The 26,993-nt window shown below is 44.0% G+C and overlaps 1 protein-coding gene across 4 annotated transcripts; it reads left to right on the forward strand.

Annotated features, from left to right (window-relative positions):
• Window positions 1–3,447: 3,447 nt before the first annotated feature.
• Window positions 3,448–25,291, forward strand: strip2 (striatin interacting protein 2). 4 transcript variants are annotated; one of them, XM_080491607.1, is made up of 22 exons: window positions 3,450–3,685; window positions 7,992–8,061; window positions 9,269–9,343; window positions 11,430–11,564; window positions 11,879–11,999; window positions 12,268–12,336; window positions 13,453–13,559; window positions 13,658–13,785; window positions 14,249–14,437; window positions 14,762–14,812; window positions 17,650–17,882; window positions 19,114–19,179; window positions 19,263–19,326; window positions 19,562–19,633; window positions 19,773–19,847; window positions 20,601–20,698; window positions 21,054–21,180; window positions 22,088–22,188; window positions 22,326–22,392; window positions 22,516–22,620; window positions 22,701–22,905; window positions 24,330–25,291. In XM_080491607.1, exons 1-22 carry the CDS (start codon window positions 3,665–3,667, stop codon window positions 24,578–24,580), a joined length of 2,430 nt encoding a protein of 809 aa, XP_080347733.1. In that variant the 5' UTR covers window positions 3,450–3,664; the 3' UTR covers window positions 24,581–25,291. The 4 variants fall into 4 exon arrangements, with proteins under 4 accessions (XP_080347734.1, XP_080347733.1, XP_080347731.1 ...); XM_080491605.1 differs by having other exon boundaries at window positions 3,460–3,775; XM_080491608.1 differs by lacking the exon at window positions 14,762–14,812 and having other exon boundaries at window positions 3,448–3,685.
• Window positions 25,292–26,993: the final 1,702 nt, after the last annotated feature.

The following is a 26,993-nucleotide window of genomic DNA, read 5'->3' on the forward strand; positions in this document are numbered from 1 at the left end:
CTAACTTGTAGTTATTTTTACATTTAGGTCATCCTGCATGCCGGATCGATCTCTCTTGCTCTGTGTGTGTGTGTGTGTGTGTGTGTGTGTGTGTGTGTGTGTGTGTGTGTGTGTGTGTGTGTGTGTGTGTGTGTGTGTGTGTGTGTGTGTGTGTGTGTGTGTGTGTGTGTGTGTGTGTGTGTGTGTGTGTGTGTGTGTGTGTGTGTGTGTGTGTGTGTGTGTGTGTGTGTGTGTGTGTGTGTGTGTGTGTGTGTGTGTGTGTGTGTGTGTGTGTGTGTGTGTGTGTGTGTGTGTGTGTGTGTGTGTGTGTGTGTGTGTGTTGATGTCGTCGTACTTGGGTGTGTTTGCTGGGTGAGAGGGGAAGCCCGTGTGTGCAGCTGCTGAAGTCTGTCACAGCCACGCCGAGCCGGCAGCAGCAGCAGGGTCACGCTGGCTGCCAGCTTTATTTACTCGTGACAGATGAGTCGGGCTCCGTTGTGGAGGTGCGGGCGAACACCGAGAGGAGGAGGAGGAGGAGGAGGTGCCATCTAAACCATTTTTCAAGCGTTCATGAGTGGCTGGCGAGGAAATACAATTTCTATTACTCAACTTGTGAGAGTAACTACGGTGCCAATCTGCCAAGCTGTTGACATAAACCTCTACAAACTCCGCCTAGGGGAGAGACTGATATTAACCCTGATGATGTCACTGGGGTAGTTTCAGCAAATCAACTGAAGCTTTTACTCTACATTGTTATAAAAAATGTTCATTACAGAATTTTTGGGGTTCTTTGAACCTTTTTTTTTTCTGGAAGGAATTGTGTTGTTCCATTAGAGTCCATCACAGGGCAAACAAATCATAAATAAAGATTCCAATTCACCTAAGATGGTTACACACAGGGAGAACATGCAAACGCCATACAAAAAGACTGGAATCAGGCATTCTTATTGTGAGCTGAGGGACGCTTATTGGGTTTTTTTCTGAAGCAAATAAGGAGTTTGCATGTTTTCTCCAGGCTTTTCTTTAGTTAATTGGTGATTTTCAAATATTTGTCTGGCAGAAGTAATACTGAATGTGTGTGATTCTCTGTTTTTTTTGTTTCCCCGGCTTCATCTACATAACTCTAAAACATGAATGAATAAATGCATAGACGCTTGCATTATTTATTAATGCTAGTCATATGAAAACTTTATGTTGAGTGGTTTCCAGCTGTGGCTCAGTTTGGTAGAGAAGGTCAATCGCAGTGTTGAAGGTTCGATCCCACATCTGACCATATGTTGACGTGTCCTCAAGCAAGACGCCGATTCCAATTAATGGAGCGAGTGTCTGAGTGGGCCTGTGAATGGGATTAACAGTAAAGTGCTTTGGGAGCTGCTGAAGCAGTGGAAAAGCAATATATAAGTGCAATCCAACAATGACATTCTGGCCATGTGACATATGAGTCCAAATGAAGTTACCACTTGTAAATAATTGAATGAAATCAGGGCCCCGGGCCATGTGGCCTTGTTTGACCCAAATCTCACCCCCATAACATTAAACTGTACAATTCAATCATGTCAGTGGACTTAAACAGTCGGAGGTTTGTGTTTTGATGGGGGTGAGAGTGCACGGCACCTCCCGCCCTCCACACATCAATAATTCACTGGCTCAGCGGGGTGACAGGAGGTGACGGGGCCCCAGGAAGCCTCCACCTCCACCTCTGCGCCTGTTCAACGTTTAAAATGGAGGCAGACTCATCAAGATGCAGACACACGGATCCATCCAGACCCCTGGCAGCAGATTGTGTTGGACATTTAATCACGGGAGGAGACAACGTCTCATTCCGTGTTGATTCGGGTTGGATGCAGCCGGTTGGAAGCACCATCCACTGGGGAATTAATGGTGGCTTGTATTTTACCATCAACAGCAGCAGCAGTTTGGAGTTTTCTGCCTCACTTGTGAGGGGCTCAATATTAGAAACCGCTTTTTAGATTATATTGAGTAGAGGTATTACTGAACTTAGAATTCACCACTGAACTCGTTGACTTGTAATATTCACAAGTTTTATGTTTTGTGTGACATTAAGGTGGAAATAATTTACTTTATTTAAAGTGCCGCAACCACTAGATCTGACTCTTGTGTGTTTACGACACACAGGAGGGAAATATGTACTTGTGGGTTTCTGTACTTTTATCTGTTTTCCTATTAAAAATGCTACTTTACTCAAGTAAATTGACACCATGCAATCTTTTTTTCAATTTTTGTTGTACTCCATGTTTAAAATGTTAAGTAACTGCTGAGTACACCCATATGTTCAATTTCATTGTAAAGTGATGTTTTTGTTTGACAAAACTACTAAACTGTGATGTCTTTATCGTCATTTTAGAAAGTTAAAAGTAAAATTAAATGCAGGTAAAGTTCTTGTTATCATCATTACAATAAAATATCCAACTCTCGGAAGAAAAACTCTCTGGCTCTCTCTTTTTAAAGGCCCTCTATCGACGACATGGATTGGTAGAGCTGGACCTCCAGGTCCAGAATGATCTCTTATAAGTAATGATTGAAGAGTGAGGCCACTACACGGTTCCCTCTTTCAGATAAACCTTAAAACAGAATTTAGTCAAATGAAAAGTAAACACAGATTCTTTTGGCCCCAGTCTCTTAAAAGGAGACTAGGGACTGCTGTGTAACCACCTCTGATATTTTGACTCTTTAAACCAGACCCAATGTCTCTAAAAGTCCCAGACTATTTGAGTTGCACATGAACCCAGACTTGTTCAAATTAATCTGGATTCTTTTGTGACCTTTTAAACAAGTACATTTTTGCTGTACCAAACAACAAGTTAAATTGATGTGATATTATACTGAGACAATACAAGAACAGAAAGTCTGAAAAGTGTATTTTTTGTGGGGAATAACCATGAACATTTGGCCTGTATGTCTTTGAAGGGAGTTTTTTTTAATTTTGGGGAAAGGTAGGTGACACTGTTTTGAGGGTAAATTTGATATGAAGTGTATAATTCTTTTAATATCATGTTTTTATTATGCAAGGTGCAAACAATTGCATGGACATCAAGCAACATCTAACAAGGACATGTGAGAAAACAATACAATATACCAAAAAATATATAAGGAAATAAACAGTTAAAGAGCTTTTTAATGTAACCTTGAACATGCAGATGTACAAATTTGAGTTGAATGTACATGCATATGCCACTTTTAAATCTTTAATTTAACTTCATTTTATTTTTTTTTTATTCCTCTGGCTTTGGGGTGAGTTAATTTGTTTATGTGTGAATGTTAATGAAAAAACAATACATATTGTTCATGAATAAAATTGTTTTTTTTAAACGTATCTTCATCGAATCAGTGGTTATTTAAATTTCAGATGTTTTCGTCCACATTAGAATCCGCCGGTTTCAGTTTCACGCGATCAGCTGATGCGCGTCTCTGCCACTAACCCCGCCCTCCCGGGGCGCGCGGGGACAGCGAATCAAACAGATCGGGGGAAGGAACGAGCAGGAGGAGGAGGAAGAGAAGAGGAGGAGGAGGAGGAGGAAGAGAAGAGGAGGAGGAGGAGGAGAAGATCCTCAACTTGACTCTCCGGAGTCGGTGCACCTCCACGCGCGGTGCAGTCTCAAGCCCTCGCGCCGGTCCGGTATGCTCCACCCGCGGAGGGGGGAGTGATCCGCAGCCACCGTGCAGCATGCAGGCGGAGGACATGGAGGTACCTATCATTAATAACCTTAACGATAACGGCGACAGACAGAGGCCGAAAGGGAAAGATGTGTTCAAGGATCAGCAGAAGGAGTCGGAGGTAAATCCGGTGGAGTGTGTGTGAGTGTGAGTGTGAGTGTGTGTGAGTGAGTGTGTGTGTGTTTGTGTGCATGTGTGTGTTTGGAGCGTCCAGATCTTCTGAATGTCTTTATTCCTTCTCCTCCACGAGTCTCGGCTCTGGAACGTGCATGCAGGCAGACAGCGAGGTGTTATTTTGGCCACCGGCTCCTATAAATAACCCAGCAGTAATCCTCCAGTGGAGAATGCAGGTGGTGAAATGTGACTGCTGCTGTCAGGACCGAACCACCGACCGAACCACCAAACACTGATCCCCGGACAGGAGTTGCTTGTTTTCATTTATTCATTCTCCATTTCTCTCATGCAGTCCGTACAGTATATCCTCCTTATGCCCTTCGTACAGTCATTTCGAGTACAATCCACTCAGCTGCAGCTCTGTCAACCTCCTAAAGCTCCCGTGAGTGGATTGCTTTGGGTTTTTAATGCTTCACTTTCAGATCTGGACCAGTTTGATGCAAATAATCATTTTTGTGGGATCAAGTTTCAACCATTATTCAAGGTTCAGTGATATCTCAGTTCCTGTAGGGAAGTTATCATAGGGCCCCTTCCACATACCATGAAGTGTGCATACATTACAGTTGCTTTTGTCATGTTTCAAGATGTTTTCCAGAAGGTCTTGATTGTTTTGAGCTCCTGATCGGGAAGAACAAACAATCTACGGATGAAAATGTATGATTATTCAGATTCTTTATTTATTTTAACCGTCTTTCATAAATGAATCCAATAAGTGTAGTTGCAGCATAACCTGGTCTCCTTTTATGGATTTAAAGCAAGTTGCAGCTATTCCACACTATGATTCAAAGTCAGTGTTTCTTGTGATGTTTACCAGTGTTTGGATTCACCTTCTCTCTGGTCGCCTCTGCTTTTTTTTTTCTTTTTTTTTTTTCTTTCTCAGCAGAAACCAGCACAGCTCATGTGAAATCCCATAACGGGCTCTTTCTTTTGGAAAAAAAAACACTATTTTTCTGCCGTGCAGCTCTTAACTCATTCTTCCTCATGAAAAAATTACAAGACGACGCCGGTTGAGTCGTTGGGGTTGCGGCTCATGAGAGATGCCAGTGAGTCAGTCGGAGCTTGTCATCCAGGGCCAAAACCATTCAGCTTCCGAAGCACGGGGGGGGGCTGAATGGTTTTTGGGGGAATTGGAGCATATTCATCTCACGGCCGATGGATTCTGGGACGGAGGGGGTTGGTGGCTGAATGACACGGACGTTGAAAGTGTTTAACGTCAACGTGCGCTGATGCTCCCTGACCTCCGCGGCTTTCAGGCCTCGTCTGTCTGCTGGGCGCCGTCGGCCTCAGACCTGATTCACTCGTGTGTGTGTGTGTGAGCTGATGCTCGTCGCCGGGGCTGGCCGGAGCGGTCGCCTGTTGTCCATTCAGCATATGTTGGTTGGAGTGTGTGTGTGGGGGGGGCTGCCTTGACACTGTGCCCGGTGTTTGCACACAAGAGTGTAGGGACGAGGACGCCGTGCCAGTTTGGAGCTGGGACCGTTATCAGCTGGCGGCAGAAGGCTGGAGAGGGGGATGAGAGAGCGGATGAGTAGAAAGAGGGAGGAGAGGATGGGCCACCCCAAGAAATTAAAGAGGAACCAAATGAAGGGTCTCAGTTTGGGAACAGAAGACTTTTCCGATATCTATTCCGTTGTTTTAGGTTTGTTTCTTATAGAGAATAATAACACCAAACATGTTTCTGGTCTCGGCTTAAAGAAACGAGGACGAGCTTCTCCTCTTACTGTCATGTCTCCTTCAAGCTCTTCCAAAACCATTGATAGTGTCCTCTCCTGTACCTATACCCACATATCTTTTAAAGCTTTAAAGAATATGTCTGATCTAAACGCTTCACAAGAGGTTCTCATGACCGATTTCAACCTCTTCTATTCAGCATTGAGACTCATAAAGGTACTTTTAATTGCTCTGTCATTTGAGCAGAGATGTTAGTTTTGGGCCTCCTTACAGTGGGATGAGACAAACTTTTCTCTATTTTACTGTGGCCACATAGTGAATGTGTTTTTATTTGGGTGCTGTGATTTCCCTGCAACAGTAAACAAATAAAAAAAACACATTTTGAGTTCATAGTTCTATTGGTGGCTCCACATTGCTTGTAAGTGTGATTATCTGTCTCCCTGTGATGTCCGGGAGGTACCCTGCCTCCGCCCAGAGTCGACTCCAAAAAAACAAACGATAATGTAATCTATATTTATGGCTAATTAATCGTACAATGAGCAGCTTGTCGCATCAGAAATCTCCAATAAAAAAAAAAACTCACGGTATCCGCATATCTGACTGATCATGTGCAGCTGTCAGAAGCCAGGATGTAGTTGACGGTAGAATCTTACGCAGCCTCAACGAACCTCCATCACGGACCCGCAGGCCTTCCTCATTCGCACCCTGAGTAACACCAGCATGTTGCCGTCTCCGCTTCCAAGTGGGTCTTGTTTCCTGGTGTACAAGTCCGGTAATGACATGAATCGCTTTACTTTGGCCCCGGTGTCATAAACAAAAAAACGCCGCCGGCTGACGACCTGCGTATTACAGTCGGACGCAGCAAGTATTTATAGGAGACGGTTACGTCGCGCTGCACAGTTGTTTACCCGGGGTGGAGCTGACTCGGAGTGCTCATCCTTATTTACAGACCCCGGCCGGCCCCTCGGGCAGGTTGTCACAGGGTTAAACGGCGGCTCGCGCCCGTCCAGCTCTGCCTGCAGTGTTTCTTAATTCCCATTTGCATTGAGAATGCATATTTAATATCGTCTGAAGGGACATTTCAGTTTGCAAACCAAACCCAGGAGCTAGACAAACCATGGCTCTCCAGCCTGTTTGTTGTGACACCGCGTGTCACCGTCCTCATGCACTCTATATGCTGTACGTACCAGGCGGAAGTTATTCTGCACAGGCGGCGTTTTCATACGGCGACGTCTTTGTTTGTACTGTACACCCTTTTCCTGCACGTGGAAGAGGAATTGTTTTCACAGTGATCCTCGATGTGAACTTGCTCGTCTTACTTGTGTCAGGAAAGGCCCGTTTTTTTTGCTTTTCAGTCTGAATCACTTGTTTGAGAACGGTTTTTGAAGCTGGGGGGGGAAAGTCCAGCTCGAGCTCTAAACTGCCATGTGTGTGTGTGTGTGGTTCAGATTAATAGGAATGAAATGAGGTGAACGTAGCGGAATGATCTCATCAACGGGCAATTTGGTGATCAAATACTTCAACATGCATGTCTTTGGATGTGGGGGGGGGGGGTGGAAGAAAAACTTCACAGAGAAAGCTGGAAACCCCTTTTTCTTTTCTTTAATACATAACTAGTTAGAGAAAAATGTCCTTCACAGAAACTCAAGAATCTTCAAGGTCAAGTCTTGAGTCATTTTCTGCTGCTCTGCAGCCGCTTCAGCAGTATCACTTTCAGTGATCCCCATGTACTGTGGACTCTCTCGTTTCTTTTCCCTGAGCGAGTCGGCTAGTCTGGCATTAAGGTCATGCTTTTAATATGTGTGTGTGTGTGTCTCCACAAATCAGATTCTCTCCAAAGCCTACTCAAAATCATTCAGAGACGTTGACTTTGAGATCAAGCCGTGGGGGGGGGGGATTTTTTTTTTTTATCGGTTGCAGACAAAGTTGGGGAGAATTAAATGCGCCCTAAAGAGACTCTGTGTGTTGAGCGGTGTGTCTCGTGGGCATGTGCTAATCACAGGGTGAGGCTAAAGTCAGAGCCGGGAGAGACCCTTGCCCGGATACAGCAGCTAATCTGCTCTGAGTTGTGGGGTGGGGGGGGGGGAGTCCTCTGGATTGCTGGGGAGAGCCTCCTGTTACTCACTCAATGAGTCGCAAGTAGCTCTGTACAACAGAAGAAGAAAATGTAAATGACCAATCGTGTGTGTGTGTGTGTGTGTGTGTGTGTGTGTGTGTGTGTGTGTGTGTGTGTGTGTGTGTGTGTGTGTGTGTGTGTGTGTGTGTGTGTGTGTGTGTGTGTGTGTGTGTGTGTGTGTGTGTGTGTGTGTGTGTGTGTGTGTGTGTGTGTGTGAGAAAATGGAGTGCAGAGTAGAGGTAGGTGTAAAATATGCGAGTGGCCTGCGGTTTGTTTGTGTGGACGTGGGTGTTGGGACATCTGTGACACTGCGGCGCTCAGGGTCACACTATCGTGACTGTGACTGTTTTTGTTTTTTTGTTTTCCGAACCCTCAGAGCTCCATGGAGTCTCCGAACCTGGAGTTCGAGTACGGAGACACGGACACGCTCACGGCTGAGCTTTCAGGTAACGCGAAGCGCTTACTCCACCTGCGAGAACCAACACATCTTTATTTATTTATTTATTATTGCCTTTTGGCTCTAAAGATTTCAACATTATGACTGGTTGCGATGCGTCACGTTTCACCAGGAGAAACTTTGGTGAACTTGCTGTTTGTGAACTTGTTCTCCACACCAATGTGTGACCCTGTGATAAATGCTGACTGTTCTGACACTAATGCCAAATCATAAATTCTTAAGTGGTCCTCACATTCTGTGTGACTTGGTTAATAAATAGACGGAGACGTAACGTGAAATGAAAGTAAACAGAACTTCAGGAAAGCCGACGGACGCGCGGCACAATATTTACTTTTCCCGTGCGTCGTTTACATTCCTCGCCTCTTATTTTCTCGGTTCCAGCCGACGCGTGGATGGAAAATTTAGAACAATCTCGTGTCGGCGTGATCGTCTTTCTGGTTATTTTTATCATGTCTTTGTGGATTCATTACATTTTGATATTCTTCCCTCCCTCTGTTCAACGTTTATTCTTCTCTGTCCTTTATTCAGTTCTTCCTGCGCTGTCTCCTCTGTCTGGCTCGCAAGCTTCTTTTTTAGATCATCACTTCTTCTCGATCACAAGTTCTTTTCAAAATCTTCTCTTCTATCCTGATTGTTTTCGTGCTCCTTTTTTTTCTCGAGGCTTTCTTTCCTGCACATGTTTTTAAGATTTTGTCTTTTCAGTGCCTCTAAATCTTCGATTTTTCTTCGTCTGCTGATCTCAACCGTCGCTGCTGTTTGTTTTAGGTCATAACGTCCCTTCAAGATCTTCTCTTCTAAAACAAATCTTTTCTTTCTTCTCCTCTTTTCTAGAGCCTTTCCTTCCTCCATCTTTTCTTTAAAGATCTGGTCTCCTGTTCCCTTCTCATGTAAATCTGCCCTGTCAGCATTTTACTGCTGGATATTTTCCTTTTCCACGTCGTACATCTCTTGTCTCTGCTTTTTTTTTTTGTTCCATTCATTTAATACTTGTCTTTTCTTTTTACTCTTTTCTTGCCCCTTCTAGATATTCTCTCTTTTCCATTCCCTTTTCTAGTTTTCTCTATCTAAACTCAAAGTTGTACCCTGAAAAAAACAAAAAAAAACGAATGACCCTCTGACTGATAAACGACCCCAGAATTCTCTTGAAATCAAGTTTTGTGTTTTCCCCATCTGAGCCTCCTCCCTCCTCTCCTCAGAGCTCTACAGCTACACGGAGGAGCCGGAGTTCGCCCTCAACAGAGACTACTTTGAAGAGGACTTCAGGAGCCATGGTACCGTGTCCGTGTGAATCCTCAAGCTTTGCTCGCCATGTTCAGGTTTCCTATAAGGTTTTGCCTCCTGGGGAGAGCAAACCGGAGCCGCACGCTGTGTGTTTGATGGATGAAATGGGGCTGCGGATGCTCTCTCTCTCTCTCTCTCTCTCTCTCTCTTTCTCTCTCTCGCTCTCTCCATCTCTCCATGTTGCTTCTGTTTATCTCTGTGAGCTCTGAGAGGACGGAGGCGAGCGCTTGACAAGTGTCCTTTACTGAAACGTTGAAGGTTGAATAAAGTGAGCGATCGCATGTTGCTCGCTGAAGAGATTAAAAGACGACTCCAGTTCACCGCAGTCACAAATGTCAAAAGAGTTTTCCGAGCCTGACGAAAAGCATTAGATACAGTCTGAATGACTCTACGATGAGGAGCTCCATTTAAAAAATTATTATATTTTGTTTATATTAATTTTTAAGCTGATCATCGTGATGCGGTGGTGAACAGGCACATCAAAGCTCTGCTCTTTTAAGCTCTTCAAAGAATGAATGTCCCGACTGATACAGACGGGCGGGCCATCCTAAACCGTGTGATTACTGTTTGGGTTACTCGGGATAAAAGCGGCTTTTCCAGCGTAAACCTTGGCTTTATTGTCTGCATGACAAGCGATCGGGGACGTATCGGTGGACATTTGATGCATCTCGTTGGAGCGGTAATTTAGAGAATCACAATAATGGAGGATAAAGACGTGAAGTCATAATCGCAGATAAAAGAGTAATATTTTTGGTTTTGCAAGGACAAAATAAACCTTTTCTTTTCTGTGTCGCCTTCCTTTCACGCTGAGTGAAGACGAACTGTTTTACGGAGACGAAGCACCAGGCTTTTTTTTTTTTTTTTATTATTATTAACTTCACTGTCTTTTCATAATTGCGGGTGTATCCGGCCTGTTCAGCGCGCTGTAGTTTACAGAAGGTGGTTTTCCTGTTTGACTCACTCAAGTATTTATACAGTGGGGCGGGGCCGCCGCCGCCGCCACCGGCATCCTTATCAAAGCGTGACGCCTCGGCCCACAAACGCCGCAATGTCACGTATGTAAATTACAGTCATTATCCCGACGTCTAATTTAAGCTCCTCTGCAGTTTTTTCTGAAGACGCTGCTTAAATCAGAGAGCGTTTCTGTTGGGCGGACATGAGATATTCTGACTTGTGCCGTCTGCTTAAGTAGAAGAAGATCAGTGCTTCACTGATGATGATGATGAAGATGATGTGCTGCCGCCTAATGCCTATTACTGTCTGTTTAATCAAATGACGACCCTAAGAATAGATGACAGGAAGTAATCTTTGCCGGGGACGGCATGCTGTAGTTCTTGTAGCCGTTTGTCATCTGGGCTGTGTCGTACTTCATTTGTGTGAAGAGCATTCGTCTTTTGATTTTCTTTATATGCAATACGTCAACTTTCCCTTATTTTGTGTCCATTAATGATACTGTACATTCGTGTGCTCCAATCGTTCTCGGCGGTTTTTAAAGCCGACCACGTGGATTGAAGCAACATTTAGTCTGCATATTTACACACCTACACTCACTCTAAACAGCCAAAGTAACAAACAAATTGCAAAGAGGTCATGTGGAAGAGAGAGAAAAGTGTGAAAAACCCCTTGTTGATTTGTCTCCATTGGACTTCCAATGAATCCACTTATGCCCTCTTCTTTTAAGCATTGATTTTGTGTCTGTCAGTGAAAACCTTCGGCGTGACCTTGTCGGGAGCTCCTATATCATTTTGTTTGGCTTGAGCCAAGCGTGTCGGCATCGCAGCGACAGAGGACCCTCCCCACTAGAGATGGGGAGGTTCTTGAACGTGAGTAAGAAGGGAGCATATCCAGACAACCAGAGTTATTCAAGCAAGACTTTAATGAAATAACTAATCCTGTTAGAGGGAATGTGATAGGAGACAGACTTGTATTCTTTCTAACAAGTTAAAATAAAAGGTCCACATGGCTGTACGCTCCATCCAAACTGTGGTTTCGAAGGCACAGCAGAAAACGAAGGCGGTTATTATGCTCGATTCTGAAAGTAACCTTGAGTTCAGTGTGTTTGTGTTCGTCCTGCAGCCAAAGGCAGAAGGTGGATCGAGCTGACGGTGGAGGAGCAGAGGGCGTATGTGATGAGGCTGCTGGACGCGCTGGAGGTCACCGACCGGGACAAGAGGCTGAAGGTGGCCAGAGCCATCCTCTACCTTGCTCAGGGTGAGTGGGCGCAAAAGGATCCTTCTATTTTTTTTGGTTTGGATCAGCCACTACGGCGAAAGAAGGAATATGTTGCTTTCAAGCTTCCACAGCGGGTCATGACAGTGTGGCAGTGCTGCCAGCTTGTTCAATAGCAGAAATAAATGAAATTTACTTGTTCAATTATATCAAACATTTCTCAAAGTTCACCCCTGAAAATACCATTTTCCTTTATAAAATATAAATAACTGGACTTTTCTCTGAATAAGTCTTTGCACATAAAATCTGCTGAAGCTCTCCGCCCTCCCCTTCTGCCCTCTGCGTGCTCTCCTCAGGAGTGTTTGACGAGTGCGATACCGAGGTTGATGTGCTCCACTGGTCCAGGCACAACGTCTTTCTGCTCTACGACATGGGCATCTTCACCGCGCTGCTGGAGCTGCTCAGCATGGAGATCGAGTGAGTGGGACGCGCCGGGTGCATGCGTCTTGTCAGGCCGGATAGCCGCTTCAGCTTGACGTGGACGAGGGAGACACGCGGTGGTAAAGAGAGGCTCTGATAACTCGGATGGTAGCTGCACAGACGCTTCTGCTCGGGGATGCTGCTCGGTCACGAGGCTGAGAACTTCAGATCAATTGTCTTTAGTATTATTAATACACCCGGGTTGTATTTGATGGTGGCTTTTCTCAGATACGCGACTAACGTAACATGCGTATTGCTTCTGCAGTAACAACCAGGCGTGCAGCAGCGCCGTGAGGAAGCCCGCCATCTCTCTGGCAGACAGCACAGAGCTCAGGTAAGTTCTAAAATATAATATCAGGCTGCAATCTGTGGTTAAAAAACCAAACTAGACGGGGTGTTTCTTTTGCAAATATACCTTATATTCCCTGTCAGGGTTGTTTGAAACCAGGATGAAAAATATGTAGTTTGACTATAAGATTTACTTTAATGAATGATGATTAGAGTTGGATGTACTGTTAATGTAATGAATGAACATTCTAATAATAATAAAAAGCTCTTGTAAACAACTACAAAAATAACAGCATTTGATGTGTTTTATTCAGTCTGCTGGTGAAGTCGCTCACTATGAGAGGTGGATGGATGTTATCCCTCCCTGTGATAATAATACTTCAGCAGAGGATCAAATGTGTTGCCTGAAGGGAGTGTAGAGCCCCCTCCACCCTTCCACCCCCCCCAGCAAATGACACTGAAATGCAGATGCCAGTTTAGAAAAAAAAAACCTTTTAAAAGAATAAATCAAAACGGCTTCTTACCCTTTTTTAGTGTCTGGAATGTAATTAAACTATGTGTCCCTCCTCCTCACATTCATTTACTCTCTGCTTCAGCTTAATAGGATTGATTTTTTATTTTTTTTTACAAAATGGAATGGATGCTCCTATACACACACACACACACACACACACACACACACACACACACACACACACACACACACACACACACACACACACACACACACACACGGTGACACAGAGCCGAGTCTGTTCCGTTTTCCCACATGAACACTTACTAATAATTACATGCTGGAGAGGAGTGGATTTGCACCTAATTGCTCGAACAGAACCGAAGGCCATTATAGTTATTTAGAACAGAGCCAGACGCTTTGTAGGGCGAACAAAGAGGTTAATGCGCAAAACACCACCTGACGTACAACAGATAATTGGGGATGAATGGAGCATTATTTTGCAAGAGCCTAGATATTGTTGCCCCTTCAATGCAAGCTGCAAAACAAAGCTCAGCTTCCACTTATTATTCCTTTTTTTATTTATTTATTTTTTTACCTCATGGTTTCATATTTGTGGATCCTTGTGGACATTATACCACTTTAGAAGTGCGTTTAAATGCATTGAAAATGTCAAATTGTGTCTCTCTACGTTACTATTTCTTGCAGAGTGTTACTGAGCATCATGTACCTGATGGTGGAGACCGTTAGAGTTCAAACGGAAGACGACCGACCCGAGTGGACCGCAGCCAGGGAGACATTTAAGAATGAGTTGGGTATGTGCAGGACAGGTGTACTGCTGTGCGTTTTTTTTTTTTTTTTTTTTTTTTTTAGCGGGTTTTACATTTTAAGCATTGTCGGTGGTTCCCCTCAGGTTCGCCCATGTACAACGGCGAGCCCTTCGCCCTGCTCCTCTTCACCATGGTGACCAAGTTCTGCAGCATGAACGCGCCACACTTCCCCATGAAGAAAGTGCTGCTGCTGCTCTGGAAAACCGTCCTGGTCAGTGCCAATACAGAGTCGCTGAAAGTTAGGGATCGCCAGCCACTGCAAATGAAAAGTGACTCGGAATAACGATCAGACAGGCTTTATGGTGCGTTTGTAATAAAGCCCGTAAAGTAATAACTTGCTATTAATATTTGATTTCACTATTGAAGTGACGTTTTGCCAATAATCTAAACTTTTTTATTACATCATTGGCAAGTTATGATATTGTTGGCTTTATTACTTGGAAAATTACAAAGAATTATCACATTATTGGCTGTTACAAGCCTGAAGTAGTGGCATTACAACACTATATTTATCTATTTACAAGCATGTACACAAAAGAAACGATAGAAACAAACATTTATTATTATATTTATTTTAAGGTGCTTACTCCACATGTTTTTCTAACAGACATTTGACAATATTTAGACTTTGGTAGCCGAATTTCAAAGTTTTTTTCGTCTTTCTTTTCCCTCAGTTCACCCTGGGAGGTTTCGAGGAGCTCCAGGAGATGAAAGTGCGAGGCCGAGAGCGCCTCCATCTGCCGCCGCTGCCGGAGGACAGCATCAAGGTGGTGAGGGCCATGAGGGCCGCCTCGCCGCCGGCCTCCGCCATGGAGCTCATCGAGCAGCAGCAGCAGCAGAAGCGAGGCCGCCGCAGTCGCAGGGTACAAGGCTCCGCCGCGCTCGCCTCCGCCCAGCATGCACGTTATTCTAACACACATTTTAATGCCTCCGCTAAACTGCTAACGGGACGTAATCCATCCTAAACTAGTAGTTTGAGTTGTTAAAGTAAGCAAAGTGGCCCTGCTGTAACTCTGTGCCGGGTCGGCCAACATCATCGGTTCCCTGTTGTGAGTCAGAGACCGCAGATGATCTTGGCGCTCGGACAGTTTTGGGAATCCCAGCCTTATTTCTTTTTTTTTTTGTCTTAGAGCTTTAACAGGACAGACTCTGGTTTCTCATTGCCCGTCTTCCTTGTGTCCCCACAGAGTGCCTTTGTTGATAGCTTGGAAGGAGACAGTCCCTTTCCCAAGAAGCAGGTCTTTACCCACAATTTCCCTGTTTTTCCTCCTGCATTTTCTCTCTGCACTGAGCTGGACGTTTTTGCACTCCTCTCCCACATCCCCGTACCGCCTACAGTCTCTCTCGCTCTCTCCTCTTTCTGTATCTTTTGCTTTCTACCTCTCCGTGCCCTCATATCCCTTCCATTTAACCTCTCCTGGTCCTGCCGGGATGCACCACATTTATTTAACACTTCGGATGTTCAACCAAAGTTGTCTAGACTCTCTTCATTCGAGCGATTCTAAGTGCAATAGATCAGAAACGTACAGTTTAATCTGACTTCCTTTGGTGCAGCCTTACATTTCACTTCAAATTCAGCATTTTGTTGACTTCACTCTTCCTCCTCCTCCTCCTCCTCCTCCTCCTCTACCATGCATGTCTTCAGTCTCTCCTAATATTGACTTCCTTTCACTCCTAACTTTTAAATGATTCTGCGTGTGTTTCCTCCATTTCCCCACCATTCCACCATGTCCTCTCCCCTCTCATTATTCTCTCTCCTTTCTCTTCCCGCTCCTTCCATTTTCACGTCCTTCTTCATTCTTCTTCCTTTTCTCTGCTCCTCCTCCTCCTCTTCTGTGGCCTGCTCAGTCGGGGGCGGTGGGGTTTGAGGGACAGGGCTGACTTGCTGGCTGTTATCATTGGCACTGGAGCGGTCGCCGTCCACGTCCCATAGACTTCAGACATCCGCAGTAGGAGCATCTCCCCGATTAGTTTTCATCACATCGCTGCCGAGTTTGGCCTCCAAAATCACCTCGCACCCGTCGACTCTGGACTAGGGGCCAATGTCTTTAAAATGCATTCCTTCTGAGGAGGTGGCCTGAGCTCACCGTTACCATAGTTTGACCTCTGCAGGTGTGGCGTTTGGGTTTCATTTGACCTCTCTCTCTAAGTGGATGCCATTGAAAGCAGTTGCCCCCTAACCCCGACAGATAAACACTAACTTTTACCTCCCACCCGAGCAGAGAATGGCTTTTCCATAGAGAATGGCTCACAGCACAGTTTCACTCCCCCCTCCCCCCCCCTTCTTTCCTCTCACTCCCTCCCTCCCACCATACACTCACTATACTCACCGTCAAGTCCGGCTGTAGGACTACCACCGGTGCACCATACATCGATTGCAGCAGCTCAACTAATGCCCAGATCGCTGACTCATGCCTGATGCTTGCACTATTACCACAGTCATTCATCGGAAAATCTGTTTGATCAAAGATGGCGTGTTTGTGTGTGTGTGTATGTATGTGTTTTTACACTTGAGATGAAATGGGATCGTTTGCAGATTAAGAGATCGAGACAAACACTTTGTCTTTAGACTTTTGCTTGCATTCTTTGCCTGTTCCTTCTGAAGTGCCGACGTGTGGTAAGTCACGGCTTGTGAATGCGGCGAATGCTGACTTTTACCTTTCAGACTGGGGAAAATGTCAGATTGATCTGACCTGCTTTCTTTGCAGTTTGTCTGGAGGAAATTATTTCAAATTCAACATGTTAATAGATCACTTTATATTCACTTTATTACTTTTTAGGTCTTTCAACATGACTTATCTTCATTGTTTGCTCACATTTTCATACATATCAAAACATAAAAGTAAACAAACTCCATTGGCAATTATAGCAAAGTCTGGCCACGCTGAATTAATCTCTCTTTTCCTCCAATAATATTTTTTATTTTCAGATTTATTAGTCGCTTAGAGGAAGGCCAGAGAGATTCATAGATGCAGGACTCGTAACCCCAAACAGGAAAACACTTAAAAGAATAATGATCGGTGGTTAGCTCACTCTTTATTAACCACCTGCATTGAAAAGTAGAACGTTTTGCCCTTTGTAGCGTACAGGTTGTGCAGGTCAGGAGATGCTGACCTGCTTATTGATGCTTTCCCGCTAAAAGCTGAGCGGAGATTGTGCCTGCTGCTTCATATTAAAGCATCCACTCAGTCCACCCACTGAGGTGTTTGTGTTGCGGTGTAATTAGGCCTCCCCTCAGGTGGGCGTTGGGTGTAAACAAACTGTACTCTTGACTGACGTATCCGTCGCTCGTCCTCCTGTTTGTTTGGCCTCACCTGTTAGGAAGCCGACAGTCGACTCATCTATAATCCTCCGATTGCACGTGAGGCTTGGTGGCATTTCCACCATCGCTTCCACTTAAGTGTCGGTCTGATCATCAGCCGCTGTGACTGCAAGAGGGCCGGATTGATTTCCTCATGAATGATCCTTGAAGAAAATCTGTTGAAAATATATGTATATATATATTTCTTACATGTATCTTCATAAATAACATCCAGCATATCCACAGAATAGCATGCCATCCATTTTAAAGAGATATATTTAGTTATTTTACAAAATAAAAGTTTGACATCGGACAGCATTTTGTTGGAATATTTTAGTCTCGGATATTCTACTTGATTTTCTCAAAGTTCAGGAAAGTCTTTCAACCAAGGAGGAGGCTTCTGATCCTTAAAGTGAATTAATAGTGAGATCCATTTACCTTTGGTGAACATAAACTCTGGCTCTGAGCCTTTTATTTTAGTAAACTAAAGGACTTTTGAGGGCTTTAGAAAGTGTAACTTGAAAATAAAAATAAAGCTGCATTATTGACATGACAAACGCATACATAAGTGTATGCGTTATATAACTTTTCTGCTTTCGTCACTTTTTTCAAAGTTCAGCGTGGCCAGTATGTGGAATGTCAGGAATAACTCTGCCAGCAGGTTTCCATAATGCTGCGTCGGCTATAAACTCACCTCAAGCGTGGTTCAGACGGAGATTTCATTGTTGGTCGGTTCATCATGGACACTATACGTCCTCCTCTCTTCTCTCTCAGCCTCTGGTCAAGCAGGACAGCCTGGACACGTACAACGAGCGGGATCCCTTCAAGAACGACGATGCCCGGGACGAGGAGGAGGACCCCGAGGACACGGACAGCGGTATCGAAGGCGAGGTGGACCCGCTGGACCGGGACGTCATCATCCAGCCGCCGCCGCCACCGCCTCCGCTGAGACCCCCGACGGAGAGGGTCAACTTCCCGAAAGGCCTTCCCTGGGCGCCCAAAGTCAGGTGATCAGCTCCGTCTCTGTTGAAATTTTAAAATGAGGCAACACAACTCATAAAGTTGTAGATAATTTTTTTTTATAACTGCAACATGAAACACACTTTATTTATTTATTTATTTATTAAGCAGTTTTGAACCTTTTTTACTCTACTTATTTTATCTTGTAGCTATATTAGCCGTCTTACGTGTGTTTGCCATTTATTTGTTTTGTTCTTTGAGCTTTGCTTTTTAAGCTTCTTCATTTACGCTCTTTTCGCAGTTTTGAGGAAATTCAGGGATGCAATTTTGACACTTCGAGACATCTTGGACACTTTACCTTTTCACATTTTGTCCTGGTTTTAGGCTTTGAAGCTGCTTTTAGCCACTGCAGCTTTTAGATTTATTTATTTATTTATTCCATTTGTGTCCTAATAAAATAAATAAGAGTTCTTTTGCCCCCTATTAGATCTGACCTGTAACACAGATCTTGCACATAACATACTTATAAAAACTTCACATAGACACTTTTTTAATAAACAAAACAGCATAAAATGTCCCTGTGAGATTATTTATTCATGTATGGACACTTATTTTCATTCTGCATAGTAAAACCGAATTGTTTGTTGGCTTCCTGCCATCCCGACCACGAGAGTGGAGAATACTGCAGCCAAGACGTAACACCACTTGGCTCAGCAGCTGCTGTCACTTTCCCACCCTCGTGTCTGTGGCACCATGTGAGACATTAAAACTAGATTTGAAAAGAAATCTCTTGCAGTTTGTTTTTTTTTTGTTTTTTTTTTCTTCTCCTTGCTCGAACCGAGCAATATGTTCTCCATCTGTGTGTTCCAGACAAGTCGCCCGGGTGTCTCTCCGGGGTGTTGCTTTGCTGGTTTGCAGGCATGACTAGTGCATCTGAGTGGAGACACAAACACTTAATGACGCTGCGTCTATCACGCATTCATGATCAGTAAACCTACACTTTGTCTATCCTTCACGGGGTGCAGCTACTTCTCTGTCCTTGGATCAGGGTTCTGCGTCGCACATGGCTGATTAAATGCAGATTGGTGGGAGTTTTTTTTTATTTTGTATTTTTTTTTAACCCTTCTCGCCCGGAGCAGCGGCGCGACTGATGAGATTGGAGGAGGCTAATGCAGTAAAGCTGCTGCTCATGCGTTTAACGTGGGTGTGTGTGTGGCTGCAGGTGTTCCTGAAATTAATCCGAATCCCGATTGAACTCTCGTCTTGTGCGTCCCGCAGGGAGAAAGACATCGAGCACTTCCTGGAGACCAGCAGGAACAAGTTCATCGGTTTCACTTTGGGAAGGTAGGCCGTGAAACAGCCTCCATTTCTCTTTCGATCGGTCTCACCTTTCAGCCTGATTTGACTTTGAATGTGCCGTTTTCTAGCGACACCGAGACCCTGGTGGGCTTACCCAGGCCCATTCATGAGAGCGTGAAGACTCTCAAACAGGTGTGTGGGGAAATTAATCACTCGGTTGCATCTTATCGCGTGTTTTGACTCATAATATACAAGTCCTTCTAATCAATACTCTCTCTCTCTGTTGATTCCCCCGGACACTTACCAATCCATACACACTGTTTCGACACACTGAGAAGTGTAATTAAACCCATGAATACCTCTCTTGGTGTGACTCTTATTTTGAAATCCATGCCATGTTTAACTTTCTCCTTTCTCTTTGTTCCAGCACAAATATGTGTCCATCGCTGAAGTCCAGATCAAGAAGGAGGACGAGCTGCAGCAGTGTCCACTGACGCTGGTCAGCAAACCAAACATACACTGAATCACATCGTTGCCATTAAGAACTAAATGCTTTTCCAAACATTAACAAACCCATTTATTATTATATTAAAGGATAGTCTTTCTTCCCGCTGTGTGTCTGTGTCTGGTGTTAAAAGGGGGAGGAGGACGTGGAGGAGACGCCAGCCGAGATGCTCTACCTGGGAATGCTTCCCAACCTGTCGCAGTATGTGGTGAGGAGTTTAAGATTGACTTTTCGCTGACATTACTGCAGTTTGACGAACACAAAGCAATACAACACACTTTATTTGTAGTTTTGTTGCAAAATGCAGTATTTTAGATTCTTGGAGCCCAAGATGAAATTCCCTACAGCGACAATGACTTTTGTATTGATTATGTTAAAAAAACAAAACACATTTGATTTTGCAGCCAAAACTTAAGTTGTAATATGTTGTATTTCTATATGTGTAAATCATAACAACTTAATGTAGTATATTTTCCCTTTTCTGTTTTCTGTTATTTTCACACTGCAATGTTTTTCCCTGCGCTTACATGCAAAGTTACAGCTTTTACTGGGTGTGTCGCTGTTATTTTTATTGGACAATATAACATTTCTCATAGGTTTAATACCAGCTGATGAGCAGATGTAGGATTTCCATAAAGTCTCACGGTTTACAACCATGATATCTTCCAAATGTGTGTTTTTATTCACAAAATAAATGCGAAGGGAATATATTTGGTTCCATTCATGGTTAACCTGTAAATCTTTAACTCTTCATCCTCTTAGATATCTGACTACCCAGTCTTAATATCAACATGAATGAATGACATCCTACTATGCAAGATACTGTATGTGGCTTAGATCTGGATCTGAATCGTGTGAGAAAAACACTCGGAGACCTTGACCCGGTTTGTGATTCAGTCGGTTATGTGACGGTCTCAACAATATCGGTTTGTTGTCGTGTTTGGTTGTATTTCCCGGTCAGATCGCCCTCCTGAAGCTGCTGCTGGCTGCAGCGCCGACTTCCAAAGCCAAAACAGACTCCATCAACATCCTGGCTGATGTCTTGCCCGAGGAGATGCCGTAAGTACTGCGGAAAGACGACGGCAGTCCTCAGATGGGGTTTTTTTTTTGTTCCGTGGTGCCGCTTCTTTGCTTTAGAACAGGAGTGATGAATGTGAAATTCTCTGAGGGCGGCTCTGTTTTGGCTGCAGATGTCAGGAGAGACTGTTTGTGTGTTTTATTCCTTTTTAAACACGGAAACGAAACATGTATTAAAAAAATAAATAAAAATGCTTTCAGACACGGCTGACATGTTTTATTCAGCACAGTCTGTCTCCGCGTGGGTTTTGAGTCAAAGCTTTGTTGAAAATGTTTTTCCCATCATCACTGCGGAACTTGAAGGATTTACTGTGGGCTTGTGTTTGCGTGCCTTCAGTATCACCGTCCTTCAGAGCATGAAGCTGGGGATCGACGTGAACCGCCACAAAGAAATCATCGTCAAGGCCATCTCCGCTCTGCTGCTGCTGCTCCTCAAGCACCTCAAGCTCAACCATATCTATCAGGTTACACACACACACACACACACACACACACACACACACACACACACACACACACACACACACACACACACACACACACACACTCTGTGTCCTCCTGCAGGCACCTTACGTTTTGCACTCCTCGCACTAATATCCAAGCACCTCCCCCCAGCACTACCTCCACTATCCTTCATCTTATTATCCCACCTATAGACCCCCTCCACCTCTGCCTACCTTTAAACCTTCTGAATAAGCCTGATTTAACAAGACAAAAGAAAGGCTTCCCTTTAAACACACTGCTCACATTTAGGAGCCCCACCGCTGCGCGTTCAACTCCACCATCTGGAGTTCTGCGGTTCGGTGTCATGGGGACACTGATGCAGATATTCGCTGTTGCTAGGAAGAGGAGATTCCTTCACACGGTGGATTGGCTGCTCTGCAGAATCACAGTGGTGGTGCCCTCTGCTGCAACTGAAAGAGATTACAGGCCGAAGGAAGAAGCTGCAGTGTGGAAGGCGGCACCGAGTTTTCCACGGTCGGATCTGGAAGTTCCAAAAGCAAAACTGAATACATGCAGATCTGTTGAGATTATATATAAATTCAGCTGCAAAAATCCCCATTTTAATCTATGAAAAGCTTCCTGAATGAAGGAAAGGTTAAATATACTATTTAGCTTCCCCGGCTCTTCATCGTTTCCCCACACAGGAAACTCATCAATGATACAGGATTATTATTTTCTCCTCTATTCAGTCTGTGATTGTGCCTGAATGCCTGCCACTGGCTGCAATTAAAACCAAACAGAAGTGTGACAGTTCAGTCACATTTATATAGTTGCTGCTTTTTATTTTATTTTTTTTGTCTCCCCAGACTGCCAAAATCTCTAACAATTCCTCCTCTCCGCCTCCTCCTCCTCCTTCTTCCCCTGCAGTTCGAGATCGTCTCCCAGCACCTGGTGTTCGCCAACTGTATCCCACTCATCCTCAAGTTCTTCAACCAGAACATCATGTCCTACATCAGTGCCAAGAACAGGTAGAGGCGTCCTCTCCTACACTGCACCTCTTTGGTTTTTTTTTTGCTGTCGGACAAAATGCAGACGTCGGGTACAGAGGTTGGCGTTATTCGTGTGGTCTGATCAGTTGTTTTGTTTCTTGTGTGTTTGTGTGTAGTATTTGTGTGCTGGACTTTCCCCACTGTGTGGTCCATGAGATGCCTGAGCTCACAGCGGAAAGCCTGGTGAGTCACAACACTATCAGACTAATGTCGTCTGATTGATCCCGGCTGGATGAAGATGAAGTGGGACTGCATCCAGCACTTATGTGTGTGTGTGTGTGTGTACACGTGTGTGTGTGTCTTCAGGAAGCAGGAGACAGCAACCAATTCTGCTGGAGGAACTTGTTTTCTTGCATCAATCTGCTGAGGATCCTGAACAAGCTGACCAAGTGGAAGCACTCCAGGACCATGGTGCGTCGTACGTTTGTTTTGTTTGTTGTTGTTTTTTTGTTTCATCGCATCCTGAATTATGATTGCCGTTCCTGCATCAGATGCTGGTTGTGTTCAAGTCCGCCCCCATCCTGAAGCGAGCGCTCAAGGTGAAGCAGGCCATGATGCAGCTCTACGTTCTCAAGCTGCTGAAGATCCAGACCAAGTACCTGGGCCGCCAGTGGAGGAAGAGCAACATGAAGACCATGTCGGCCATCTACCAGAAAGTGCGCCACCGGCTCAACGACGACTGGGCCTACGGCAACGGTAAACGCACGAGAGCAATCGCATGTAATCGTGCGCCTCTTCTTCTTTTGTCACCCATTCTTAAAGTGAGACGGCATCGATTCTCATTAACCGTTTATAAGTCAAATTACAATATTTTGTACCAGTGAAAAGAGTTAATGCAAGATTATCCAAAATACACTGGGAGATTTAGTTTGAAACCAAACCAGGAGACTAACTTAGTAATAACCCCTCCTTTCACTAATTCTCTCATCAGAGTGGAGCATTTTATACGAGAATCCGACATTTCTCAGGGTTTGGTGTCACACAATTATTTTAAAGTCTCAAATCAGACGATTAACAAGCTGTCAAATTATTCCCCCCCAACTTCAACAAGCAATCCTGCTGGTATGAGAAAATGTCTATTTTTGTGCTTGCGTGTTAAAGACACATGGTGCATCTGTTGACTATATTTAGATTGTTTACTTTGACTTGGTAGAAAACTGATTGGACACTTCCAAGATGATGCATCTAACTTAATTACGCAACACTCCAGTGCAAGTCATGCCTCTGCCTGGCAGACAACCACAGGCGTTTTCCGTACGTCAGTCAGAATTTTCCGTCTCTTTTAATCTTGCCCAAACCAGGAGGTATTCATTTTTAGACTTTATTTTATAAATGTGCAGAGTAAATGTTGAAATTAACAATTTTTACTCCACCAAAACTGGATTTGAATTGAATAATATGCTCTAACTTAGAAAAAAACAATCACCCAGACCTTTGAACTTTATATTTGGAGTTGACCTTACTAGATTTAAAACTTTGTTTCCCACGCTTAAATGAACTTGAGACTGTTCTTTTTTGAAATATATTTTATATCACTGTATTAATCTCCAGAGGGGAATGTGCTCCATATGAATGAAATAACACGCAGGACCATTTAAATATTTTTGAGGTTAAGATACTAAATAAGTGCAGCAATTAACAACCATGTTGTGCATGTAATTCAAGTGTCGGGTTTTTATACCTAAAAAAAATAGTGTTGCAGAATGATGAAATTAGCAACGATCTGCAGCACCAGGATGAGCACTCATTATCCCCAACATCCTCCTTTGCGCTGACGCAGTGCTGAATAACACAACGCAGACTCATGAGGACGAGGTTCGCCCCCGGGCGCTGAGCATGTGACACTTCAGGATTACAAATGTGCATGTGTGCCTTTTCTCATTGTATAAATCCTGTGGGTTCATGTGCGTGTGTGAAATACAATACTCCTGCAGCCACGGGGAAAGGTTCTGGATTGTGTTGCCATAGCAACATGGATGGAGGGGCTTGGGGGAGGGGGGGATTTCAGGGTCACCGTCCCTCACGGGAGAGCAAGTGCTCTGTCATCGTTAGTGTTTGGGAGAGAGGCAAAAAAAAGTGATTGTTTTATTTCTTCTTTTTTTTTTACTTTTTTTTCTCAGATATCGATGCGCGGCCCTGGGATTTCCAGGCGGAGGAGTGCGCCCTGCGGGAGAGCATCGAGAAGTTCAACAGCCGCCGCTACGACAAGAACAGGAACGGCGACTTTGCGCCGGTGGACAACTGCCTGCAGAGCGTTCTGGGCCAGCGGGTGGACCTGCCCGAGGACTTCCACTACAGCTACGAGATGTGGCTGGAGAGGGAGGTCTTCTCGCAGCCCATCCAGTGGGAGGGGCTGCTGCAGGATCCGTGACCCGCCGGAGGGAGGGGTCGCGGAGGAGAGGTGTGTTTGGATGTAGAAGAGGAGGTTAGAAATGTGTAGTGAGGAAAGGGGGGGTGGGGGGGGGGGGTGTTAAAAAATCGGTTATAACGGCGGAGAGCTGAGGCGCTTACTGTGAGCTTGGCTTTGACGGCCACATGTGCCTACGACTACTGTGAACACGCGACAGGCATAAACCAGAAGTAGCACTTCGTCAGAAAGACGTGGAAACGTAGCAGGAGACTCTTTCGCCCAGTTTAACTGCCCCTCATGTTAACACAGTGAAACGTCAGTTTATATGCCCCCCCTCCCCCTTTTTTAACACGTCGGTGCTTTTCTGACTGTTTTCTGATTGTTTTGTATGTGTGTGTTAAACATTTTATGATAAATGATTTTTTTTTTCAAAAGGTGTAAATTTAAATGATTTCTAATCATTTTTGTGTTGCTTTGTTTTTTTTTTTTATATTATGATTTTAACACAAAGCCTGTAGGAATTGTGGATTCTAGATTCAAAAATGTTTTACTATGTCTTTTCTAGAAAAGAACAACTTATGCCACAACGTCATGGTAGTTCAAACGTGGATGTGAGAGTTATGTGCTCTCATGGCACCCAAAAAAAAAAAAAATAGATATATACACCAGCCAGATATTTGAGGGTTTGTTCGTGAATGTTAGGAGTCTTTGTTAATAGTAGGGAAAACAGTTAAAAAAAAAAAAAAAAAAGATGGTGGGATGTGGACAGAAAGTGTTTGTCGAGTGAAAAACAATAAGACAAAATAAATCTATTTCTTTTAAAGGTAACCTTACTCAACTAAAAGATCCTCTCTGACTGTGGTTCTCGACACCGAGTCACCCTGAAGCTTTGCCTGCAACAAATCGGCACACTCCCTCAAATCTATAGCAGATTTTATTTTACTTGTTTACTAGAGATATCTTTGTAGGTGGGGCTCTGGCATTTGTTTTCACACACACACACACACACACACACACACACACACACACACACACACACACACACACACACACACACACACACACACACACACACACACACACACACACACCTACTCGATAAAAAGTAAACAAATAGAATCAGAGCTGTTTAATGTGGCAGTGCGACGTATTCATTTCGGCTCAGGCAGGAGTCCCACCTTATTCTTGGTTGATATTTAGTTAATGTTAAGGTGAGATTTTTGTTTGATTGTTATAATAATTTTTTTCCATTTTGAGAGCCAAACACCAAGAGAGCCAACAAAAAGCCCAACGTCATTTTTTTCCCCTCTTCTCATCTGCGCAACGGCACAAACGCAGCTCCCCCGAGCACACGACTGGTCCAGTTGACACAAAACCAATGGTGCTGGTTTATTTCTATTTTAAATTGACTGACTTTCTTCCTCCACTTTTGACTACCTAACAAGTTTCCTGGGAATGTGACTTAAGCACACGAGCAAGCACAGAGGACGGAGAACACAAGCAGCCCGTTTTGCTGCACTTCCTTGTCTCTTTGTATCGTTATTAACTCCGGAGACGTCGTGTATTATCTTTGTACAGATGAACACGTTTGAGGCCTAGGTGGTGTTTTTTTTTTTTTTTTTCCGCTCCTCTGTACAAATAAATTGTGCATGACCATGTTTCTGTTCTGTACCCGTGTTTGCTTGTTACCGTCTAATTCTTCGGTCTAACAATGTTCCCTGCACAATAAGAACTGTATGTTTTCTTGTGAAGCCACAGTGCTCTGCCGTCACAAAAGGTTTATTTTTTATTTATTTTCATTCTCTTCAGGAAAGTCAGATCTTTTAAAAAGAAGTAATATTGTATACTTTATAGATTCTCAGGTTTATGGAGATAATATATTGCGACAGTTTGAAAAGCTTCCCAGCTGACTTGTGGCGAAGAGTACATATTTATCATCAGCACCAAACATTTCCTGCCTCGACCGAAGCAAAAGAACCGATTGTGGGTTTGAAGTCGTCAAGTTCAAATGTCTGTTTTTGTATCTTGTGCCAAATTCGAGTGCCATCTCTGTTTTGTTTTTTGTTTTTTTTGATTGCTGCCATAAACACATTAAAACTACCACTAAAGGTTTGCAATACAAAGGCGTCACTTTCTACCTGAAAACTGTACAATCAATGAAAATGGCATGTTTTTTTTTTTTTGTTTTCTGGAATTGTATTTGACCAGAGGTGTTTAGCATTGTATGAGTATTACACCAGTATATTCACATGTGCTTTTTGTTACTCACATTTCCATATCTGTATAGTCGAGATACTGAATTTGTTCAGGGGTATGTGCAATTGCAGATCCATTACAGGCATTATACAATAGAATGAGAAACTATGATATCAGAGTTGCTTATTAAACAGTGTTGAACACTTGTCATCGTTTGTCGTTTCCGTTTTTTGCGGCG

The sequence above is a fragment of the Lipophrys pholis genome (assembly GCF_963383615.2).
Source record: "Lipophrys pholis genome assembly, chromosome: 22".
NCBI classification, from domain to species: domain Eukaryota; kingdom Metazoa; phylum Chordata; class Actinopteri; order Blenniiformes; family Blenniidae; genus Lipophrys; species Lipophrys pholis.